Raw genomic sequence first — 26,303 nt, 5'->3', positions numbered from 1 at the left:
TTGACTACAAGAGATTAAAGGTATTCCACTTTGAACTAAACTTTTGGTCAGTTTATCGTCTACTCAGGCTTTTGTGAACACCCTGGACAGATTGTAATTTGCTTGATTCAATATTTACATATTTGATATTCATTTTATCAGACACTACCCATCCAGGGCCCATTCCTACACAAACCCGTTGTAACTTCAAACTCCATTTTAACCATGATAGATTCATAAAAAACACCCTGTCTTTTTTTCTAGGGACTTTTCTAGTGACTCATTGAGTGGCCATCCCGGGTATACCCGGCAGTGTTGTTTTTGACAGCAAATGTTGATGTAGTTTTAGTCAGTCTTTTGAATAAAATGTCATTTAGTTTTAGTCATAATTTAGTCACCTGAAAAGTTTTAGTTTTAGTCTAATTTTAGTCGACTAAATATAAGATTTTAGGCGACTAAATCTACAGTTGATTTAGTCGACTAAAATGTATTTTGGCAGGCCTTGATGGCATCGTAATGACTGATTTTACACTTGGTTGTGTGCTGAAAATAGCAGCAATATAGCAAAGCTCACAACGCGTCGCAGCGCGACGCGTTGTGAGCTTGTAGATCGGCTATTTTCAGCACGCAACACTTGAGAGCAACCAAACATAAAATGACTCTCTTCTCCACTAGTCCCTCCCTAACGTTTTAGTCTAGTTTTTATTTTGTTGACGAAATTGTCAATATATCTTAGTTTTAGTCACCACAGCTTAGTATTTATTTAGTTTTTATTTCGTTTTCGTCAGTGAAAAAAACACAGTCGACAAACATTTTTCGTCATAGTTTTAGTCGACGAAATCAACACTGATACCCGGGCAGAATAGGGTGCATAAAGAATAGGCTGCATAAAGTGCCTATCCCGGTGTAACGGAGGTGAATCAGACCTCCCCACCCGGGCTTCGAACCCGGGCCTCCCGCGTGAGACATCTTAACCATTACTCCAAAGGGATATCCCTATGAGACGAGGGAGATACTAGACTTTTTGAGGCTTCAAGGCTAGGGCTGCGACTCTCTCCGTCACACCGGGTTGGCTCGGGATATATACTGTAAATACAGTAAAGTTCTTTCTCCTCACCCTGGGGTCCGGGCTGTCTGTTCCGCAATAGAAGAAGCCTCATTTACCCGAAAAAATACATTTTGATCCCAAGGCTGGCATTTATCACGGAAAAATAGCGCTTGCATGGTGGCTTTCTACCGAGTGCCACCAAGAAACCCAGCTTCTACACTAGATCCGGGGTAAGGTTGAAAAAAATAAAGTCACATATGCACCCCCTCATCCCTTCAAAGTAAGGGCACTAAATGTGAGCTGGCCGTGTTTTTTCGATAACTTTTAACTGATAAAATTAATATCAAATATCTAAATATTGAATCAAGCAAATTACAATCTGTCCAGGGTGTTCACAAAAGCCTGAGTAGACGATAAATCGACCAAATGGAATATCCCTTTAAGGTGTAGTGGAGAATAAAGAGGAGTGTGCCTAGTAGTGTATATATTATGTATACCCCTGGGGGACAAAGAGTTTAAGTTGTCTTTCCATCGCGTGCAGATCGACAAATTTGGTGTAGAGGGAAAAAGGACGGGGCCTCTGGAGCAGTGGTTCTCAACCCTTTCAGGCCGTGACCCCCAAAATAATTATATTTTAACTGGGGACCCCCCAACCCTGACGAGCACTAAGAGTTGAGGCATTACATTTTATATAACACGGTTCTATTGTGAAAATAGCAGATCTACATGCTCACAACGCCTCGCAACGTGAGGCGTTGTGAGCATGTAGATCTGCTATTTTCACAATTTCAGCCTCTAATATTTGTCACTTTAGAGGTGTTAAAAAGTCTTTAAATTGTCACTTTAGAAATGTGCAGATACCCTCTATTCACTTAAAATGTATGTTGGTTTGTTTACTGTTGAGTGAGAAAACAATGTTGCACATTGAGTTAATCATCTGGGGACCGTCCCCAACATAATTTGGGGACCCCCCCCTGGGGGTCCCCGACCCACAGGTTGAGAACCCCTGCTCTGGAGGACTCTGGTCAACTACAGTACATGTACAGTAGATAGGATTTAAATGGTTAAAGTCTTCTCCTTTCCATTTGCGTGCCTGCAGCCGCTCTACCAGATTCTCCGTTAAGTTCCTCCTTGCGCAGTAGCAGTGCCAGCATCGTAGCGGCACCGGACACTAGTAAAAGTCTAATGATGGAGTTGAGCTGCTTATGATTGGATCTCCAGTATGCAGAGTCAGCGCGGGGTGTGTGTGTGTGTGTGTGTGTGTGTGTGTGTGTGTGTGTGTGTGTGTGTGTGTAGGAGGGGGTGGGGGGGGGTCACCTGATTTACCGCCCTGATCCGTCAGGCCCGACGCAAACACTGCCAGCCTCCCCGCCATAAAACTCCCCCCCCCCCCCCCCCCCCCCCCCCCCCGCGCCCCTCCTCTCCTCTCCCTGAGACATGTAGCCATCAGATACACAACTCTCACCACGTGTCCCTCTGCGCTGATTAATGGGAGAATGATGACAAATACATATACAGTATATCACTCACACTGTAAGTCATTCATTCCCGCACCTGCCGACTGGCTGGCTGGCTGTCTCTTGCCCCCTAGTGGCTATGACGGCGTCCTACAATTCTGATTTCCCTGAACTGGAACGCATTACGCATTATTGGTAAAAATGGTAAATGGTGCATTTATATTGCGCCTTTATCCAAGGCGCTTTACATAGATTGTGCATCACATTCACCCATTCACACACACATTCATTACATTCACCCATTCACACACATTCATTACATTCACCCATTCACACACACATTCATTACATTCACCCATTCACACACATATTCATTACATTCACCCATTCACACACATTCATTACATTCACCCATTCACACACACATTCATTACATTCACCCATTCACACACATTCATTACATTCACCCATTCACACACACATTCATTACATTCACCCATTCACACACATATTCATTACATTCACCCATTCACACACATTCATTACATTCACCCATTCACACACACATTCATACACCAATGGCAGAGGAAACCATGCGCAGCGGAGCAACTAGGGGTTCAGAGTCTTGCTCAAGGACACTTCAACACTAAAGGCCCTGTGACAGATATTTTTTTATCTGTATCTTACCATCCACTTGAATGGAGAAAGAGTTTTTTTTTTTTTTATATAATTTTTATCCTACGAGTTTGTAACCCATTTTCACCCAGTCCCAATTGCCTATGTAATCCTGGGCTCTGCTCACCCACTGCCGCGCCTGGGGAGACAACGGACTGACCTCATGCCTCCTTCTATGCATGAGGAGTCCAAGTTGTTTCTTTTCACCTGACAGGGGGGATTTCCCCGGTTTGGACGTAGCGCATGGAAGGAACACGTTATTCCAACCAGTTCCTTTCCCCTCCATCAGGCGCCCCGGCTGGCCAGGGGGAGGCATTATTGAGACCAGGATTACTGCATATGTTTGTGAGGCTCCCGACCCTAGGAGACATTGGGAGAAGAATATGCAAACTCAACACAGAAAAGCCCTTTCGCCAACCCCACCTAGGGTGTGGGCAGTGGGCACTGATGACGTGGAGGAGGGAACACGCCACCAGCGCCCGCGGGAATCGAACCCAGGACCTTCTAGCTGTGAGGCGACAGCCACCGTGCCCCTTATACGTATAGTAACTGTCTTCTAAATTCCCTCAAGGACCACCGGTGGTCCCCCCGGACCACTGGTTGAGAGAGAACCACTGTGCTAGAACAAGGAGGGGGGCGCAGAGAGGGGGTGTCAGAGGGGTATTAGCCGGGCTCTTTCGGCCCTGTCAGCTGTTTACTCCAGTCAAAGTCATGAGGAGGCAGAGAGGGAAGGACGGAGCTCCCATAGATCAGCGTGGACCATGCAGCTCAATGGGCCAGAGATGGCATCTATCATTACACTGCCTCCGCAGGCAGCAGCGCGTCACACCACAACGCCTGCTAGTGGGATAGCCAGGGGGGGCCCCATCTAGCTGGAGCCACCGTCAGGGGTGTCACAACCAAATTAATGCTGGGCCCTGGGTACAAGGATTCACTGCGGGGCCCCCCATGAATGTTCTTCATAGGGGGAGGCGGTTTAAACCCATTTATTTTGTGCTTTAACCATTGAAAAATAGCAGATCTACAAGCTCACAGCGAGCTTGTAGATCTGCTATTTTGAAAAAGAAAAAAATGTTTTGCTATTTTTGAAAAAGTCTTTCAATATTTCCTTCTAAGGGTTTTTTTTTTTTTTTTGGAAAAACCTGTTTCTATGTCAGTGGTGCTCAAGTGAAGGACCCCCAAAATGATATGTATTTGGCCACGTACCGCCATCTCAAAACGTTCCAGGACCCCCCTGGAGCAAAATTTGCAAATGTTCGCTTAAAAAATAATATTTTTCGCAGATTTTCACGACTTTTCAAAAATAGCAGATCTACAAGCTCACATTGCGGCACTGTGCTTGTAAATCTGCTATTTAATTTAATAATAATTAGGGCCCCTTCACCTTGGGTCCAAGAAACTCGGTCCCACTTTCCCCCCCTTGTGACGCCCCTGGCACTGTTTCATATGAAAAGGCACCCCACCCACCCACTCCCCCTCCCCTCCCCTCCCCTCCCCTCCCCTCCCCTCCCCTCCCCTCCAAACACTGGTCTGTTCAAGTCAAGCAGATTCAGCAGTGAATCAACTAATGATTATATCATGCTTCCATTCATGTTCTATTACAAACCGTGTCAGATTTTTTTCTTCTTCTTTTTTCTTTAGATTGGCTGATCTGTGCAGAATATAAAATGATCTTGCCGCCGTATAGCCTGAATGGCCAGAATGTTTCACACACTTGTGGTGGGATGTTAGTGTGTGTGTGCGTGTGCGTGTGCGTGCCTGCATGTGTGTGTGTGGGGCAGCGTCCCATAATAATTCTCGAGTCTCGACTAATGCCGTGCCCGTCCGTAGTGGGCCGTTCTGCTCATCCCATCGACTCCACACTCCACTTCTTTTGGGTCATCAGCAGTATTATAACTAACAAATGAGAGAGTGTAAATGAAACCAAATGGACCCTCATTTTACGCATTATTGTTTATCATCATTTAACTGCGTTACTTCATTTACAAGAAGTCTAGTCACAATTAGAGAATGTAGAAGAATTGTTATTTTGATCAATGTGACAAATCTTATGCAAACGATAACAAAATATTATAAGTCTTTGGATCTGAGAGACTAAATCTAATCAAATGGACGTCCGTGGCTCAAATGTAGAATAATTAATGGAACTTGACATGAAAGAGTTGAAAACCACTGTTCCAGCACTTCACTTCTCTTTCTCTTTTTCTGGCTTTTTCCCAGGAGCTCCATATACATGTATATCAGTCTCCATCCAGGGGTACAGGGTTCATATTATGCCCCTCTCCACCTCTCCATCCAGGGGTACAGGGTTCATATTATACCCTCTCCACCTCTCCATCTAGGGGTACAGGGTTCATATTATGCCCCCTCTCCACCTCTCCATCTAGGGGTACAGGGTTCATATTATGCCCCTCTCCACCTAGGGGTACAGGGTTCATATTATGCCCCTCTCCACCTCTCTATCCAGGGGTACAGGGTTCATATTATGCCCCTTTCCACCTCTCCACCTCTCAGGGGTACAGGGTTCATATTATGCCCCTCTCCACCTCTCGAGTGTAAATCAAGGCTCAGGCGTCTGTCTGGTGGTTCTCTGCTGTGTTCTCCATTAAGCCATCGAGACCGAGAATGCATCTTTGTTACATTAGATTTTCACCACTTGTTTCATGGCTTTAACTATTGAAAAATAGCAGATCTACAAGCTCACTGCGCGGCTGCAAGCTTGTAGATCTGCCATTTTTGAAAATGTTTGAAAAGTCTTTGAATTTGACTCGATTCTATAAATGTCTTCTCTAAAATCCTTCCTCAAAATCAGTGTTCTCAAACTTTTTCATGTCAAGGAGCCCCCAAAATTACATGTATTTGGCCGCGGACCCCCCCCCCCCCCCCCCATCTGAAAATATGTTGTTCAGGACCCCCCCAGTATAGCAAAGATTTTACTTTTAGTTTACTTTTGAAAATGATTAGATTCGAGGAAGATTTGCACACATTTTCACAATCTTTCAAAAGTAGCAGATCTACAAGCTCACAGCCCGGCACCACGCTGTGAGCTTTGTATATCTGCTATTTTTCATAGCTAAAGCATAAAATAATAATTCCGGGGTCTAAACGTGTTAACACCATGATGAGCCCCGGCATGATCGAAAAACACACGTGGTCATATTGACCTTCCTTCTCGGAGGCTGACGTTCCTTCACTCTCTCTCTCTCTCTCTCTCTCTTTCCCTCCCTCCCTCTCTCCCTGTCGCTCTGTGCAGACACGAGAGAACACACACACACACACACACACACACACACACACTGCACGACAAGCACACACACACACTGCACGACAAGCACTCCGCCACTCGATCGTTCAGCCGTAGCGAGCGTGCGAGCGCCGCCGACCCACCGGTGAACTTGTTGACTCCGGCCTGCTCGGCCACGTTGGACAGGGCGATGACGCCCTGGGACAGGTCGCTGGCAGCCTCATCCATCTCGATGAGGGCGTGCGGTCCCACGCTGCCGCTGGCGTAGTTGGCGATGTAGATGGCGTAGCGGCCCGTGCCTGGAGAGACATGGCATAAAAATACTTCATTAATACAATTTTTATCCCACGATTTTGTAACCCATTTTCACCCTGTGTCAATTGTCTAATGTCATCCTGGGCGCTACACTCCCTCTGCCAACCTGGGGAGAGCAACGCACTGACCTCATTGCTTCCTTCTATGCATGAGGAGTCCAAGCCGCTTCTTTTCACCTGACAGGGAGGGGGGGGGGGGGGTGCGCGTGGAAGGAACACGTTATTCCAACCAGTTCCTTTCCCCTCCGTCAGGCGCCCCCGGCTGGCCAGGAGGAGGCAGTATAGAGACCAGGATTACTTCATGTTTTTTTGTGAGGGTATCTACCCTAGGGGACACGGGGAGAACATGCAAAACTCCACACAGAAAGGCCCTTTTGCCAATAAAAATATGGTTTATTATTGGAGTTCTACTTTGGTCCTATTTTCGCCAAAGAAATTAAATCTATGTTAACCGTGTCAATCGTGCAGGTCTTTTAAGGGAAGATCTATCATGGATATAAATAAGTATACACTGTGATTCTCTAGCAAATATAATGGACATTATATTTCAACATTATGGACAAACGCGCACCTTGACCTGAACACAGATATTACACACATTTATGATTGATAGACCCAAGAGTAGCTTGGAACGGTAAAGTAATTAGACCCCTCTCTTCAGTTACTATATCGTTACACCCCTAATTAGTATCCATCACTACTGCGTCTCATCGCATCTCATACATCTATTGACCGATTGATCAGTCCATCTATATTGATCTATTCTCTCCATTATGTACTGTAATCTGACTCTTCAACCTTCACGGTATCAGAGCCACCAGAAGCCCAGGACAACGACGACAGCAGGGGACCACTGTTGTCCCGCTGGCATTTTTACATGGTCTATATTTATGTACACACAGGGGCGTCCCAAGGGGTAGGAAAGTGGGACTGAGTTACCAGGGCCCAAGGTGTTGGAGGGGCCTTAATTATTTTATACTTTAGCTATTGAAAAATAGCAGATATACAAGCTCACAGCGCGGCACCGAGTGCCGCGCTGCGAGCTTGTAGATCTGCTATTTTTGAAAAGTCGTGAAAATGTGTGCAAATCTTTGAATATATGTATTTTTTAAGCGAACATTTGTAACTCAAATTTTGCTTCTGGGGGGGGTCCCTGGAACTAAATATTTTGAGATGGGGGTCCGTGGCCAAATACATACCATCCTGCGCATGAAAAGGTTTGAGCTCCACTGACATCAAAACATAGGTTTAAAAAGAAAAAACCTTAGAAGGATTTGAAATATTCAACGATTTTCATGATTTCTCAAAAATAGCAGATCTACAAGCTCTGTATATCTGCCATTTTTCAATAGTTAAAGCACAGGGGCCCCCACAGTGAATCCTTGTATCCAGGGCCCAGAATTTGGTGCAACACCCCTGTGTATAAGACACCGTTCACTGGTTACAGTACAACACCTCCTCTTTTCTTTCAGCATTTGGAATTCATCAATATCACTTCACTATGCGTAGTAAAACAGACCTGATTCGCAATGTACTTTGTGTACTATGTGTTATTTTTTCCATCAACGGTCAACTTTCTTCACCAAAAAATAGCAGATCTACAAGCTACAAGTTGTGAGCTTGTAGAACGGCTATTCTGGTGAACCTTCCCCCCAGAATAGGCATGCTGGCTGGGTTCAAGTGGTTAAACGTCAAGTATAAAGATATTTTCAGTCAGTTCTGATGGAAACGGACATTTCACTGAGGTGGAAAAAACCCCAGGACAACAACAGTGGGGGACGTTCGCGTCCCACTGGCATTTTTACATTGTCTATTTTACGTACGCAAAGACACCGTTCGCTGGTTACATACAGTCGGGTGGAAACCTTGTATGTCCAAAACCGTTCGTTTTGTATCATCAAATCATTTAAAATAGTGAAAAAAGCCACTCTACAAGCACCGACTGCGAGGCGTTGAGTGCTTGCAGATCTGCTATTTTCACTAGTTTTGTGTAACGGTCGTATGTGGGCTTTAATTTACGAAATAACATGCAAATTTGAAACTCTGGCGTTACTCTTGGAGTTACGGGTTTCTGCCTTGACAGTGACGATAATACCTCCTCTTTTCTTTCAGCATTACATATTCTCTCGTTTGGCTCTTTCCAATCCAAACCTTTATTTTTGCCCCTTCATCTAACACAGTAAGTCCCCCTGTTCCTACCCTGTACTCCTCGCTCCCCCCCCCCCCCCCCCCCCCCCACTACCCAGCATCCCTTTGGAGATTAATTTCACACTCCATTATCAGTAGGATCCCTGCAGACACATGCTCACAGACGGAACCACGCTAATAGACTGCACAACCCATTCAAATGAGCTCCCCACCGGGAACGCGCGCACACACACCGCAATCAATACAAACACATGTGCACAGGCAGGCACACACACACACAGGATCACTCACACACACACACACACACACACACACACAACACACACACACACACACACACACACACACACACACACACACACACACACACACACACACACACACACACACACACACACACACACAGGGGCACAGGCACACACACAGGCAGACACTTGTATGTGAACATTATATCGTCGTTGTCGGGTGAAAACCGTGTAATTCCAAAGCCGTTCGTTTTGCATTTATCATTTTAAAAATGATTTAAACTAGTGAAAACAGCCGATCTACAAGCACACAACGCCTCGCACCGCGAGGCGTTGTAGATCTGCTGTTTTCACTACATTTGTATGACGGCCCTGTACGATGAAGCAGGGCTTTACTTTGCGAAAGAACCAAACAAATGTGAAACTCGGAGATACGAGGTTTCCACCCGACAACGACGATATGCATCCACAGACCACAGGACAGAAAAGGCAAATGAGACTAGTTGATGTAAATGTCAACAAGCGTCACACGTAGCCTCCCACCGCGGCCAACAAGAGTCGGCCCGCACACACACACACACACACACACACACACATACACACACGCGTGCGCACGCACGTGCGAGCGAGCGCACACATTTGGCGTTAGAAAAAAATCTCATCTAGCAGAAGGAAAAAGCTTGAAGGCCACTGCCAGTTACTTAGCGGAGTTAAAAGTCAATGATTTTTCAATAAGTCTTCACCCAAGGCTAATTTCTGTCAGTGGAATTGCCATTGGTGAGTGGTGTGAAGAGCATGTCCGTGCAGCCATGTAATGTTCAACCAGCGCTGTGCTGTGCGTTCCCTTCGTTCCTCCCGTGAGGGGTGTCGCACCAAATCCTGGGCCCTGGGTAGTAGGTGCAAGGATTCACTCACATTTTGTGCTTTAACTGTTGAAAAATAGCAGATCTACAAGTTCGCAGCGCGGCACCGAGTGCCGCGCTGCGAGCTTGTATATCTGCTATTTTTGAAAAATCGTGAAGTCTTTGAATATTTCAAATCCAAATGTTTCTATGTCAGTGGTGCTCAAACTTTTTCATGTGAAGGACCCCCAAAATGATATGTATTTGGCCACGGACCCCCATCTCAAAATATTTCGTTCCAGGGACCCCCCAGAAGCAAACGTTCGCTTAAAAAATACAAATGTTCAAAGATTTGCACACACAAAATAGCAGATCTACAAGCTCGGTGCCGCAATGTGAGCTTGTAGATCTGCTATTCTTCAATAGGTAAAGTATTAAATAATTAGGGCCCCCACCTTGGGCCCTAGTAACTCAGTCCCACTTTTCCCCCCCTTGTGACACCCCTGCTCCTGCACAAGAACAGGCAGCGTTCCGGGCTGCCTAGAGAGCCCACTGGGGCTGCTCAATGTAAAGAGTGTAATTCATAGTAATTGCGGTGAATAATCCTGTCCTGTACAACAATCATGTACCTACTACCTATGCATGTGTTGTTTTAATGTGACTATGAGATATACAGTACCCCATATGCTGGGGTCATCACTATAATGGCTTGCAGTGGACATTTTTCTATGTCAAATTTCTATTTTGCAAACGAGCGGACAATAATATGACCAGAAACACAAACATATAATGAGCCAGCCCTAATATACTTTATAGTAGACGCAGGGGTCTTCAACAGGGGGTCCGCGACCCCTAGGGGGTCCGCGGAGGTACTGCAGGGGGTCCGCAAAATTATTGGTAAAAAAAAAAAAAAAAAAAAGATTTCAATTTTTTTTTTTTTTTTTTTTTCACATTTATGTTAAAAAATAAATCATGATTCTATCCATTTTGAATAGCTTGAATACATGATTACTATGCAATTGACAGATTGTTGATATTATTGACATTGGTTCTCAGTTAATAAGTAGTATGTTCATTGTTTAGAAATGGTAGTGGTACGGCCCACCCTGCTCGCTGTTGTTTAAAATAAAAAATATGTCGTAGCCCTGACCCCCCCACCCTACGAGGTCAGGTGGTAGGGGGTCCCTGCTCCATCTCCCCATCAGTTTGGGGGTCCCCGGCCTGAAAACGTTGAAGACCCCTGTAGTAGAGTGTTCAAGGGACCTTCGCGGTTGAAGTTCTGTAACTCTGAGAGTGTACCGTGCACAGTGCTGTGTTTTATTTGTCTGTCATTCAATGTCATATGAGTAAAAAAAAAAAAAAGGACCCCAACTGAAACAAGCTTTCTTGAGGTGTTTATCCTGTTAGTTGACTTTGTATCAGTGAACTGTATACCGTAAATGGTAAATGGTGGTATTTTTATTGTGCCTTTATCCAAGGCGCTTTACAGAGATTGTGCATTGTGCTCACCGGGGGCAACTAGGGGTTCAGAGTCTTGCTCAAGGACTCTTCCACACTAACTCTGGGGGAGCCCGGGATCGAACTGGGAACCCTTCAGGAACCCTCCATGTTCTAATGACGGTTTCTCTACCCCTGAGCCAATGCCCCCCCAGTATTGTAATGAAACTGTACCTTTTCCTATGCAAACTTTTAATAAAGTCTTCAATCAATCAATCAATCAATCAATCAATACTCTAAGAGTTATGGTGGTCCTTGAAAAGTCTGTCCTAGTCCACTGACTCCTAATGTGCCATAGTGTCGTAGTAAATCAGTGTCATATATATTCTGGAGATAACCTGGACACTTTCAATAATTGGTTATTATGATCAAAATAAGAACAATATCATTCTAATAAAAAACTAAAAATCTAACATTTGCCACAGACACAATTGTCCTTGTACGGACGTATCAATGACCAGTGGTCAATGTGTGGGAACCACTCTTAACAGAATCCCTTTTATGCCCATATATGGAGATCCCTGATGTCATCAATATTAAGCCCATATCTAACAGGACTTCATATGCGAATGGCCATATATGGAGGAAGACAGCCCATATCTGTGTGGCTGGTTCTACAGACAGGGATCTCCATATATGGGCATAAAAGGGATTGTATGTATGATGTCAGATGTGATAGACATCATAGGACTTTCACATAACGAATAACTGAGTAAACATGTTTGGGCTCTCACAGCATATATCTCAATATACAGTACATGGATCTCCATATATGGATACCAGGGGTCTCCATATATGGGTATAACTGGTCCGATATACATGACTGCCAAGACACGGTGCAACTGTATGTCGGCGTCGCTCGCCGAAAAACGTAAAATCTGCCATTTCCAGGCAAGAGTAACAGCGGCCGCGCGACGACGAATAAATCAAGCTCCCCTCCAAAAAGGCACTTATTCGCTGGGAAAAAAAACCTTCAACTTCTTCCAATCTGATTTCCCGTCCGTCCGCCATCGGCAACCCAAACCATCCATCAGTCCCACGCCAGAGACGTCTCAATATGTCACTTTTGTCACACGATGTGTCACACTTTTAACCCATTCAGGCCTAGAATTATTGAATGCTTTGACTATTGAAAAATAGCAGATATACAAGCTCACAGCGCGGCACCGAGTGCCGCGCTGCGAGCTTGTAGATCTGCTATTTTTGAAAACGTTGTGAAAATGTGTGCAAATCTTTAAAAATATGTATTTTTAAAGCGAACGTATATGTAACTCAAATTTTGCTTCTGGGTGGTCCCTGGAACTAGATATTTTGAGATGGGGGTCCGTGGCCAAATAAATATCATGTTGGGGGTCCTTCACATGAAAACATTTGAGAACCACTGACATGGTAGTCTCTCAAGAACAGACTAACTGAGCTCCAGTTAAGTGAAAAGGACCTTTTCTTTGACGATGGCTAAGCCAGATTGCTGACAATAGAAACATAGGGTTTTTCAAAAAACCTTAGAAGGATTCAAAAGACACTTATAGAATCGGGTCAAAATTCAAATTTTCCCAATTTAAAAAAAATGAATTTTTCAATAGTTAAAGCATAAAATAATAATACAGAATAATGTGTACCCGTTCTGAATGGGTTAAGAGAATAATGGACGGGACATCGCTCTCCCAAGGTGACTACAGGGAGATGAAGTGGTGGCAGGATGAGTAATTATCCCTCCCGCTTTTTGGTGACTGATGGCGTTACTATTAAGCAATTTAGACCTGAACACATTATGACGCAATATTTTATGCTTTATCTATTGAAAAATAGCAGATATACAAGCTCACAGCGCGGCACCGAGTGCCGCGCTGCGAGCTTGTAGATCTGCTATTTTTGAAAAATCGTGAAAATTAGAATTTTGACCCGATTCTATAAGTGTCTTTTGAATCCTTCTAAGGTTTTTGGAAGAACCTATGTTTCTGTGTCAGCAATCTGGCTTAGCCATCGTCAAAGAAAAGGTCCTTTTCACTTAACTGGAGCTCAGTTAGTCTGATCTTGAGAGACTACTATGTCAGTGGTTCTCAAACCTTTTCAATGATATTTATTTGGCCACGGACCCCCGTCTCAAAATATTTAGTCCCAGGGACCACCCAGAAGCAAAATTTGAGTTACAACCGTTCACTTTGAAAATACATATATTCAAAGATTTGCACACATTTTCACGACTTTTTCAAAAATAGCAGATCTACAAGCTTGTATATCTGCTATTTTTCACTGGTTAAAGCATTCAATAATTCTTAGGCCCAAATGGGTTAATCAATTTAGACCGGCAACGCAAATCTGTCACGTTAGATTTGAACCACTTTAACAGACTATTTTATGCTATGGCTATTGAAAAAAATAGCAGATCTACAAGCTCACAGCACGGCACTGAAAACAATCAGGACAGTTTGAACAAGTCTTTTAATATATTGACAAGATTCCATAAATGTCTCCTCATTTCTTTCTTCTTTTTTTTGAAAAATGCATGTTTCTATGTCAGTGGGTCTCGCACTTTTTCCTTGAAAATCTGTGCAAGTCTTTGAATATTTTGACCTGATTCTATAAATGTCTTCGACTCTTCTAAATCCTTCTATGTTTTTGGGGAAAAACCTTTGTTTCTGTGTCAGTGGTGCTCAAACCTTTTCATGTGAAGGACCCCCAAAATGATATGTATTTGGCCACGGACCCCCATCTCAAAATATTTAGTTCCAGGGACTAGGGATGGGACGATATGAAAATTTCATATCACGATTATTGTGACAAAATAAATCACGATTTACGATATTATCGCGATAATCAAAATCCATTATCCTGGGGCGGAACATTTGCCAAAAAATAGCAGATCTACAAATGTTTTTTTTTTTTGGCAAAGACATTTGATAGAGAGTGGAAAAAAAGACTGTATCAAGTACGTATATTATAAGTACCTTTTTACTATTTATAGAGGGTTTAAGTGGTGCAGCTCAGCAAATAAAAGGTGAATTGATCCCAGTGCATGACGGAGGACGATATCACGATAAATTAAATCTCCACGATACGATTATCGTGAGTGTTTTTTTTATCACGATAAACGATAATATCGCGTGTCGTCCCATCCCTACCAGGGACCCCCAGATGCTAAAAAATAGCAGATCTACAAGTCTACTTGTATATCTGCTATTTTTCAATATCTAAAGTATAAAATAATTTCCGAGCCTAAATGGGTTAATAGGTAAATAAGGCCCAACACATTAGTTACCTTGGCTTGACTACACCCGCCGCCCTGTCTATATACGATTGGCCTCAGCGTCCTTTGCACCGTTGCTCTCAAAACACTGATGGGAACGTTCCATTACATGAGCCAGCCCTCAAAAAAATACCCTTTTCCACTGACATGGCCCAACACCACACCACTCCACTCCACACCGCCCACTTGTGCCAGGTTTTCCACTACAAGGACCTGGGTATAGAGTGGCGTGAAAGTGGTACTAAACGTGATACTAAAAAGTATCCACTCCAGAGTATAGGTCTGAGCTAGGCCAAACAGGGCCAAACACTTCGTAATGACTGATCACTCACTGACTTTTCATTTAGACCACCAGGATATAGTTGTAATACACGATAATAGATTATATTGTGTTATAATAACCACTATTATAGTGTATTATAATTATCATAGTAATACATTAATACTTTATAGTGTATTATAATCACAGTTATAATCCATTATAGTATAATTAGGATAGTTCTAATACAAAATTGATAATGTATTATAATCACAGTTAAAAGGGTACATTTGTTTCTTACCGAAAAGGGTACTTTTGTGTAATGGTAAATATAGATTTTATTTGGTGTGGTGTGGTGTGGTGCTAAAGCTGCAGTGGAGAAGGGGCTAAAGTCTCTTCATCAATTGGCTGTCAACTGGTCCCCGTGTTCAGATAGATGGCAAAGTCAGAAGGTCACTTCGAGAAGGGGGGGGGGGGGGCGGAAACGGATTAGAACGAAGACGGAGAAAGAGGAGAGGTTAACGAGAAGATGGAGAAAAACAAAGGGGAAGAGGAGGAGATGACGAGGAAATGAAGAAAAAGAAAAGAGAAAGTAGCTTATTCAGCTGTAAGGAAAAGATGCGGTCGTCCTTCGTTAGTCGTGCGGGGAGAGGAGGCGGCGCGACGCAGCCTAAGTTTTGTCACATTCTTTAAAAGCATTACGCCATTAAAAGTAGATGTCAGCTTGGCAGCCGCACCAAGCTATCAGTGCTCAGTGGGATGTGAATGTGGTCCAGAGGAATCTATTGTAATTCCTGTTGTGCCATCCCTGCTAATGCCGGCTGTACCGCTCTGTGCCTAGTCTAGTGCGTGCGTGCGTGCGTGCGTGCGTGCGTGCGTGCGTGCGTGCGTGCGTGCGTGCGTGCGTGCGTGCGTTTGTGCGTGCGTGCGTGCAGGGATTGATTTGTATTTGATTTGATTTTCTTAGCCACTTAAGCCCTAAACACACATTGTCTATTTTATCCAAAAGCTTATCCGGAATCGGGTCGCGGGAGTAACAGTTCCAACTGTGACCTCCAGATTGCCTTATCCCGAGCAACTTCCTCCACTCCCTCAGGGAGTATACCAAGGCGTTCCCAAGTCAGTTTGGAGATATAATCCTTCCATCTGGTCTTTGGTCTGCCACGGGGTCTCCTCCCATTGTGGGAAGGCTCTAGGAAGGCGCTCGGGGGGCATCTGTACTAGATGCCCACCTAAGCTGACTCCTTTCCAAGTGAAGGAGCAACCTCTCCCCATCAGTGATGTTAATAGCAGACGCATGGATCAACCATGTGGAGCAAGCACAGGAGCTCTGAAGCAGCGTGGAGTCAGAGAGTGCCAAGGTTGGCCTTCGGCTGAATGCCAAGAAAACTGAGGTGATCACCTACCTATAACATCCAATCAGAACACTGAGGTGATCACCTATATCAGAACACCCACCTCTGACAACAACAGGAGGCACTGCTCTGAAGGAGGCCAAGGACTTCAAGTACCTGGGCTGATGGGTCAACTCAACAGAGCCATGCTGTGTATGGAACTCCAACCTCCCCTGACAAACCAAACTCAGCTTCTTCTATGCGATGGTAGAGTCTGTTCTCCTATATGGCAGTGAATGCTGGACCCTGAAGCCTACTCTGCAGAAGTCTCTGTTGCTTATATATCTGCAGTTTTTCATTAGCCAAAGTATAAGGCGAAAATACAAATTCCCATAGAAAGGAGGTGATGAATTTAATTCATAGGAGTCCTCGGGAGGACTTTTTTTTTTTTTTAATCCTTTTGGCCTTAAAGGAGTAGTTCACCCCCAAAATGACTTTTTTTCCCTATTGATTAGTCACACCATGGGGACAAAATAAATTGATTATAATAAATTTACCCCATTGATTCTGGATGGGGACCGAAATGAATGGACCTGGATGGGGACCCAAATAAGGTCCCGGATGGGGACCCAAATGCATTTGGATTAGAATCAATGGGGATAAATTTAGGGTCAAGTGTCAAGTACCCTAATTGATTCTGACCAAAATGCATTTGGGTCCCCATCCAGGGCCTTGTATTTGGGTCCCCATCCATTCAGAATCAATGGGGGTAAATTTACTATAATAAATGTTTTGTCTTAGGAATGCGACAAAAAACAAAATATATTATTGAACTCAAGTTTCCATTGCGTGAGTAATAAATAGAATATGAAAAAGTCATTTTGGGAGTGGACTCCTACTTTAACATCGTACTGCACCACATGCTGCTTATATTCCTGACTAATAAAAGCATTCAATCAATCAATCAACAAACCCCAGCAGCACATCCAACCCTGTGTGTGTGTGTGTGTGTGTGTGTGTGTGTGTGTGTGTGTGTGTGTGTGTGTGCGTGCGTGCGTGCGTGCGTGCGTGCGTGCGTGCGTGCGTGCGTGCGTGCGTGCGTGCGTGCGTGCGTGCGTGCGTGCGTGCGTGCGTGCGTGTGTGTGTGAGAGAGAGACAGTCAGAGACCAAAGGGTCTCGGTCGGAGAGAGAGTATACTAAAATAGAATTTTGTTACTGTCAGGCAGAAACCTCATATCTCCAAGTTTCAAATGTGTATGTTTGTTCATAAAGTAAGGCTCTGCTTCATCATACAAGACTGTCGCACAAAACTAGTGAAAATGGTCCCACGTAATTTACAGTACAGAATAAGACAGAATGAAGCCATAATAAGAAATAATGTGTTTGTAATTAGAAATAATATGTTTTCATTAGACAGAAACAGCCTTAATTACCCCTACATGATGTTCTAATCATTTAACACGGATCTTCTCAGGGTGCGCAACCTCTTTCATACTGTATGTCCAGTTTGCAACAGAGCCAAATATCAATTGCTAGATATCTAGGAAGAAAGAAACCTCGGCGAGCACCCCGATCTTGCGGCAGATCGCCGTTTTTGTGGGCGAGTGCCAAATAAAGCACAATCGGCTCAAAAAGTCGGGCAGTGTGTTCGAGCCCTTATTCGATTTCTAATCAGAACAAAATGTAGGGGTAATTAAGGTATAACTGTGTTTGTTTCTGTCTAATGAAAACATATTATTTCTAATTACAAACACATTATTTCTTATTATGGCTTTATTCTGTCTTATTCTGTACGGTAAATTAGGATGAGACCGTGAAAATAGCCGATCTACAAGCACGCCTTGCATTGTTTTTTCAAAATGGGGGATGGTTTTGGACATATAAGGTTTCCAGCCGACAACGGCGATATAAAGGTACAAAGAGCCAAAAAAGGCTATCTGAAGAGATACGAGAGAGTAACTGAGGAGAGAGAGAGAGAGAGAGAGAGAGAGAGAGAGAGAGAGAGAGAGATAATAGCACAAGCTGCATTTAGTATTGTTAGTTTGCAGTCATCAGTCGTTGGCTCGTCCTCCGTGCGGCCGTTCCAGAAAACAAACGAGCCCTGGCTTTTTGTAATTACAGCGAGCGGAGCGGGCGCGACGGACAGAAGAGAGACAAAACGACGGCGCCAGTCCCTCGCCAAATGAACTGTCATAACACACGCTGCGAGGGGGGCGGCGCGCGCACATCATGACTTATCACTGGTAAACAAACATCAGCGCACAAACACACTGACGCAGCCATGCATGTACACTACACCAAACACTCTCTTTATATTAGACTGTACAGGGTCATACAGTATCTGCAATGGTGGGGGAAAGGACTCAAATGTTTTACTTAAGTAAAAGCATCAATAGTCTACTTGCCAGCCCATAGAGCCCCACATTGTGAACCCGGACATATTGAGTACACCAAGGTTTTATGTTATAAATGTTGAGTAAGGGTCCCCAGCATGTAGAAACTGCCAGATGCTAACTTGCATATGTTGAGCAATTTTCATAATTTGCATAATTAGCTTTAATTAGCATAATCCCCTATAATAATGGATAATATGTCAAAAAATGATTGGCCGATTTGAACAATATTGGAGTGGTTTTGGGGGTTATTGAGGATGCTGAATCCATTTTCTAAATTCAAAATGGCCGTTTTAAACCGGAAATGGCCTTATACCAACTTAAAGTGGGGTGATTTTGATACTTTTTTATGTTGTATATGGCCATTTCGGGTTTAAAACGGCCATTTTGAATTTAGAAAATGTCAGAAATGGATTCAGCATTCTCAATAACCCCCAAAACCACTCCAATATTGTTCAAATCAGCCAATCAGTTTTTGACATATTATCCATTATTATGGGGGATTATGCTAAATACATCGAATTATGCAAATTAAGAAAATTGCTCAACATATGCAAGTTAGCATCCGGCAGTTTCTAAATGCTGGGAACCCATACTCAACATTTCTAACATAAAACCTTGGTGTACTCAATATGCCAGGGTTCAGATTCTGGCAAGTGGACTACAATGCTGCATTGTAGAAAATACTCTGTTAGGCTAAAGCCAAACCAAAGTATGGTCGCAAGTGGAAACTATGTTTGTGCGCGGCTGACTAGAAACACAGAGAGCATATTCTGTCTGTCAGTCACTTCCAGAACCCTCCCCGTTCCGCCTTGGACTCACCCGATTGGACAGAGGGGGGAAACCGGAGAATGTATCTGCTCCAGCATAAACGCAAGGTCGGCGCGGCGCGCAGATATCCTCTACTGGCATGAAACCGCCCCCTTCTCATTGAAATGCATTGGTGGAATGAGGATTCCACTCTCATAGGTACTTTGGTGTGGCTTCAGCCTTACAAGTAAAAGTCCGGAATTCAACGTTTACTTGAGTATGAGTATTGGTATCAAAATGTACTTAACTCATTTGCTGCCCCCTCCCAACTTTCCCAAGTTATTACCGTTATTTATTATTATTATCTTTTTTTTTATTATTATTATTATTTTTTTTTTTACCTCCAAAAATGTAGTAGCCATGATCGCAATAGCGAAATTGTATGTTTAACCCCCATACCAACCACATCTTTCAAACATTGCTGCCATGTTTGTTTACATTTTGAAGAAAACATAATGGCTTCTATCTCATGAATGCCTGAACGGATTTCCAAGCAGATTTTTTTGTTTGAAAGCTGTGAACAGCGTGCACACACATGGTGCATGATCTAGGCATGGGCGTGCATGATTCCGTGCACTAAGAATTACATTTTTTGGCAGCCTGGTACTTGGCAGGCATTTTGAAAAGGCAGAGAATGAGTTAAAGTAGGCCTACAAAAAATAGAAAGTAGCCAACTCATTATGCAGAATGTCCCATTTCACAATGTGCAAATATATACTTTCTAAATAGCAGATCTACAGATCTGTGAGTTTGTAGATCAGCTATCTTCAAATGGCCGAAAAGTATAAAGCGAAGTGGTTAATGCGTGTTTTGTAATAATAATCAAAATCTACAAAGTAACAAGTAACAAAAGTTTTAAAATAAATGTAGAGGAGTAAAAGTATAATCTGCCTCTGAATTGCGGTGGAGTAGAACTAAAGGTGCAGAGAAAAAAGGTACTTAGTTACTTTACACCACTGGTCATATCTGAGTGTGCGTGCGTGCGTGCGTGCGTGCATGCGTGCGTGCCATAGAGTATATAAAATAGAGAGCGGACGAGCCCCGCCCCCACTATCATTTCAATGCAAGTGCTCAGTGGCGTTTTGAAGCAACGGCTACATGCTAGCATGTAGCTAATCCAGGTGCATTCTGGGGGAAATTGGCCACTAGGTAGTGGCCAATTTCCCCCAGAATGCACCTGGAAAATGACGTCACGCTGCTCTCCGCTCAGAGGAAGGCTGTCTGGAGTGGAGGGGACGGGGCCAAAATGCGCATTTAGGCTGCAGTTCCAACTTTGGCCACCATCGGGGTTGCTTCAAATCTAGCCCTGGGTTCTGGGGGCTTGGTGCGAGCGTGCGTGCGTGCGTGCGTGCGTGCGTGCGTGCGTGCGTGCGTGCGCGTGTGTGTGTGTGTGTTGCGTGTGCGTGCACATACCTTCCTGTCCACGCAGGCCACAGATCGTCCGGCCATGCGATTGGCCACGTCTCGGTGCTCGTTGATGTCATCGCTCAGCAGATCTTCAAACCTCCCGTTACGCCACTTGAACAGCTTGTCGCTGTACGTCGCACGACCTGGGGGGGGGGGGGGCAGAACCGTTTTCAGGACTGTTCTTTTTTATAACATTTTGAGGTACTTCTACTTTACTGGAGTATTTCCAAGTTTCAGTACTCTTAAAGGACAACTTTAGTTTTTTACAACAAGGGTTCATATTTTAGATTGTAATTAAAGAATATAAAAGATGAGTGTTAAAATTATTTCATTTACTTCTTTCTATTGTTTTAGAGATTCTTATTTCAGTGTTTGGGGGCATGCGTACAAGTGGCTAAATATGTTATTTTACACAGAATAAGCCCATTCCCAAGATACAACGCAACCTTTCATGGTTGGATGTGACTTATGGGTGCTAGAAGTGTTACTGTAAATAGCAATAAAGAAACTGCTGGCTTATTGTGTCTAAAAAGGCATATTTAGCCACTTGTACGCATGCCCCCATGCTTACGCATGCCCCACATTTCAGCATGGTAAACACGATAAAACAATAGAACAAAGCAAATGAAAACATTTTAACACTCACTTTTTCTTTTCTCTGATTACAATCTAAAATATGAACCCTTGCTGTAAAAAAACAAACTTGTCCTTTAACTCCACTACAATTATTTGACAACTTTAGTTACTAGTTTACTTTGTAGATTGTGATTATTATTACAACACATGCATTACCCACTCATGCTCTGTATACATTTCACCCATTTGAACAGTATATCTACAAGCTCACTGTGAACTTGTAGATCTGATATTTTCAAAAGAATCTTATACATTCGAAAAGGTGTGAAATGGGACATTCTGCAGAATGAGTAGGCCTACTTTCTACCTTTGGTACTTTAACCCATTTAGGCCTAGAATTATTAAATGCTTTAACCAGTGAAAAATAGCAGATATACAAGCTCACAGCGCGGCACCGAGTGCCGCGCTGCGAGCTTGTAGATCTGCTATTTTTGAAAAAGTCGTGAAAATGTGTGCAAATCTTTGAATATATGTATTTTCAAAGCGAACGATTGTAACTCAAATTTTGCTTCTGGGTGGTCCCTGGAACTAGATATTTTGAAATGGGGGTCCGTGGCCATATCATTTTGGGGGTCCTTCACATGAAAAGGTTTGAGAACCTCTGACATAGTAGTCTCTCAAGAACAGACTAACTGAGCTCCATTTAAGTGAAAAGTACCTTTTCTTTGACGATGGCTGGCCAGATTGCTGATATAGAAACATGGTTTTTTTCCAAAAATCTTAGAAGGATTCAAAAGACACTTATAGAATCGGGTCAAAATTCTAATTTTCACGATTTTTCAAAAATAGCAGATCTACAAGCTCGCAGCGCGGCACTCGGTGCCGCGCTGTGAGCTTGTATATCTGCTATTTTTCAATAGTTGAAGCATAAAATAATGATACACAAAATGTGTACCCGTTCTGAATGGGTTAAGAACATTTTGACGCCAATACTTTTGTACTTTTACTCAAGTAACTGTTTTAATTTGCTTTTACTTTCAACAGAGTATTTCTCTATTGCAGTACTGATACCTTTACTTAAGTACAACATCATGAGTACTTTTTCCACCACTGGTGCGAAGTGAGATAGATTTGAGTTTTTTCCGCGTGAAAGTGAAAGCGTTTTTTTTTTTTTTTTGTCAGTTTGTGTACAGTAACACCTCTGACATTGATTAATAACAGCACGGCGCTAATCTCTCTTATCTCACCAAGACTGGGATGAGATAAGCTTTATATATTTGGCTATCGATTCTCCCTCTGCTCTGTGTCTGTAGCTAGAGAAGGGCACGACCCCTGTGTAGCTGGGATTTAGTTTTATAATGTTGTGTTTAGGTATTCATGGATGCGGTGCATGTGCATATGTTTTGTCAAGAATCTTCACCACTAGTCTAGTGGTTTTCAAGGAGGAGATCATGGCAACGCCTCTAAGATTTACTACATTTAGCTTTTCATTATTTCAAAAGATTTTACGTTTTTTATTTCCCCTCAAATAAATCTAAACTTTTCATGAATTAATAAAAAAAGATTCAGAAATTTTTAAAAAGAATTTAAAAAATAAATACCCAAAATATTAATAAATTCGAAAACAAATGTTTAAGCAGTAGTGAAAATGGCCGATCTACAAGCTTGAGACGCCAAGTGACGCGATGTGAATGAATGAATGAACGAATGAATGTGTTTATTTAGAACATTAAAAAATGAAGAATAAAATACAAAACATAAGAAAAACAACATCAACAATGTCCGAAAAGGAGTAGGATTAAGTGTAAAACGTATCAAGCTCCTACCCCACTTTTGCCAAGGCCAATATTTTCACAGCATATTCAAAGAAAAGAAAAGCTAGTTTAAAATTAGAACCTTGATACTAACTGAAAACAGAAAACAAGGCTGTGTTGGCTCAATATGTCACCTCATCCGAATACCTCTTATTATGATCTCTTTATGTACCTTCTTGAAATGATTCATGATTGGACTTTGCTGCACCTCCATACTTAAGTCCATTCCACAAACTCACTCCACAAACTGAAATGCACATGCTTATCAATGTTGAACCAGCAAAATGTATATTACTCAAATTGTCGTGGGCTTGTAGATCGGCTATTTTCACTAGTTTGGGCCCCGGCCAGAAGTCTAATCTCTCTTTTGGGTCTCAAACCTGAACAGTTTGGGAACCACTGTGCTTTGCAGCCTCTGCGACTGGATGTGTAAACAAATCAATACCAGAGAAGGCGTTGTTGGTGTTGAGGATGTAGATCTCCTCCCGGCCGTCTCCGTCGATGTCGCAGGCCGTCACGCCGATGGCGTTCCCCTGGCGGTCCCTCAGGGCGTAGAAGGGCGAGCTGCGGTTGTCCACGGCGATGTTGATCAGCCTCCGCTTCTGCTTGTCGTATTTCAGCACCAGGTTAGGACCGTTGTAGCTGCAGAGAGACACACAACACCAGGTTAGGACCGTTGTAGCTGTAGAGAGACACAACACTAGGTTAGGACCGTTGTAGCTGTAGAGAAACACACAACACCAGGTTAGGACCGTTGTAGCTGTAGAGAGACACAACACTAGGTTAGGACCGTTGTAGCTGTAGAGAAACACACAACACCAGGTTAGGACCGTTGTAGCTGTAGAGAGACACAACACTAGGTTAGGACCGTTGTAGCTGTAGAGAAACACACAACACCAGGTTAGGACCGTTGTAGCTGTAGAGAAACACACAACACCAGGTTAGGACCGTTGTAGCTGTAGAGAAACAACACCAGGTTAGGACCGTTGTAGCTGCAGGGGGAGGACATAGCTGTTAGAACCAGACACATGCACATAGGGGTGAGCGATATGGTGATAAATATCGTTGAGAGAGACGATACCATGTCTCCGCGATATGCCTTTTCAGAGATATCGTATATATCGTGATACAATGAGGGATGGAGCCTTATAAAAAAATCTTGTTGAATTGTTAATACAGAGATTCATTGCAGAATACATTAAAACCTGCATTTTTGTCTAATTCAGTTTTTCACAAATTGTAAAATAACTCTGATACTGTCAGAGTTACATACTTGTAAGGGTCAATTTAGACCTCCTTTTTCTTTTAGTTTTTGTTACCTTGTACTGTAGGGTGTTTGTACTGTTAAGTAACTTGAAAAATAACCATAAAAAAACAACATGAATGTGATAAGATTGTGTATCGTGATACAGCTTGGGAAAATATTGTGAGATTGTATTTTCCCATGCCAGCACACACAGACATCAAAGCCCCTTGAGCCCCTGCCCTTTTACAAGTCTGTAAGAAGTGCTCTCTCCAGACCATGAATACAGTTTTCACTGTGGTGAAAGAAATGCAAATGCCCCCTCTTTCCATGCCATACCTGAAGGCAGCATTAAAAATAATTGCCTGGTCCAAACTCTCCTGAACTTGAATGCAGCATCTTATGTTGAAAGAATTGCCCTCTCTGTGTAGAAATCCATGCCGTTACGCTACATCTCCAGTATTCACTTGATTATGCTTAGTTCAGTGTGGTGTCAAGCACCGAAAATAGCCGACCTCCAAGTTCACAACGCTGCGACGCGCTGTGAGCTTGGAGGTCTGCTATTTTCAATATTTCCACCAAAAGGCCCTTTTGGAAAATTCAGCCCCTGCCTCTCCAACATTCTCTGCACGTCCCTGGCTGTTAGAATTACAACGTGAGACACTCATTCTCCTCTCTCTCTCTCTCTCTCTCTCTCTCTCTCTCTCTCTCTCTCTCTATCTATCTGTCTGGAGGATTTATGGCTTTTCTTGTGAACATCTTTTTATCGATGCAAATGATTGCGACAGTGAGACAAACAACGTGGCGGCGTGGGCTGTGCTGGGCTTTAAAAAAAAAAGCAACCACCAAAATGGAAGTTGTCCTCCCTCCCCCCCCCCCCCTCCCTCCCCCCCCCCAAAACCGTTATCACTCAAGACCTCTTAATGAGCACCAACGCATAAAGCAACCTGAAAACTTCTACCACGAAATTGCATTTCACTTCTCCCTTCATTGCGAGGAAGAGAAAGTGCCACTGTATTCTCCGATAGGTGGTAGGGTTGTGAATAATGCTGCCAAAAGGCAGGGGCCATCAATAAGAAGCTCTCTACTGCCGGGCTGGGGAGGGGGAGGGGAGAGGAAGGGGGAGGGGAGGGAGATAGAGAGGGGGGCAGTGGTGGAAAAATACTGCAATGTAGAAGTACTCTGTTACAAGTAAAAGACTGGAATTCAAAATGTACTTTAGTAAAAGTATGAAAGTGTTGGCATCAAAATGTACTTAAAGTATCAAAAGTAAAAGTACAATATGTTTGAAAATAGCCGATCTACAAGCTCACAACGCATCGCAGCGCGTGCGTTGTGAGCATAGACTGTAGAAAAATATGGACGAAGCGAAGCCATTGGTTTCTATGCAGCGCAAATGGCCCTTTCTACCCCTCGCCATCATAGAATTGTAAAGGCATCAGAGATGCTATTGGCTGCCAACGGTCACGTGCAACGCAGGGATACATGGGAGAATGTGGTCGGAGCCTCCCGAAATACAGCACACGAAGAAGAACACAGCCGGCTGGTATCAGTTTAGTTGGCCACGCCAAGACCTTAAAAGTACAATATTTGGATCCGAGATGTAGTGGAGTAGAAGTATTGTAAATTGGAAATACTCAAGTAAAGTAGAAATAACTCAAAAGTGTACTTAAGTACAGTACTTGAGTAAAGGTAAAAGTTACTTTACACCTCTGGAGGGGGGGAAAGAGAGAGAGAGAGAGAGAGAGAGAGAGAGAGAGAGAGAGAGGGA

At 43.4% G+C, this 26,303-nt stretch overlaps 1 protein-coding gene across 1 annotated transcript in view; it reads right to left on the bottom strand.

Annotated features, from left to right (window-relative positions):
• LOC308296776 (cartilage acidic protein 1-like) overlaps window positions 1–26,303 on the bottom strand; it is a gene marked incomplete at both ends in the record, with an annotated part of 104,331 nt that overhangs the window by 42,776 nt on the left and 35,252 nt on the right. Inside the window, 3 exons of the mRNA XM_080740102.1 lie at window positions 6,547–6,702; window positions 20,902–21,042; window positions 23,735–23,931. Coding sequence (XP_080596228.1) covers window positions 6,547–6,702; window positions 20,902–21,042; window positions 23,735–23,931 — 494 coding nt within the window. The remainder of the gene's footprint in view (window positions 1–6,546; window positions 6,703–20,901; window positions 21,043–23,734; window positions 23,932–26,303) is intronic.

This window comes from Nannobrachium achirus (genome assembly GCF_963921795.1).
Source record: "Nannobrachium achirus genome assembly, chromosome: 13".
Classification (NCBI taxonomy): Eukaryota; Metazoa; Chordata; class Actinopteri; order Myctophiformes; family Myctophidae; genus Nannobrachium; species Nannobrachium achirus.
Note: the sequence above shows the minus strand (reverse complement) of the source record. Positions and strands in the feature narration are given on the sequence as shown.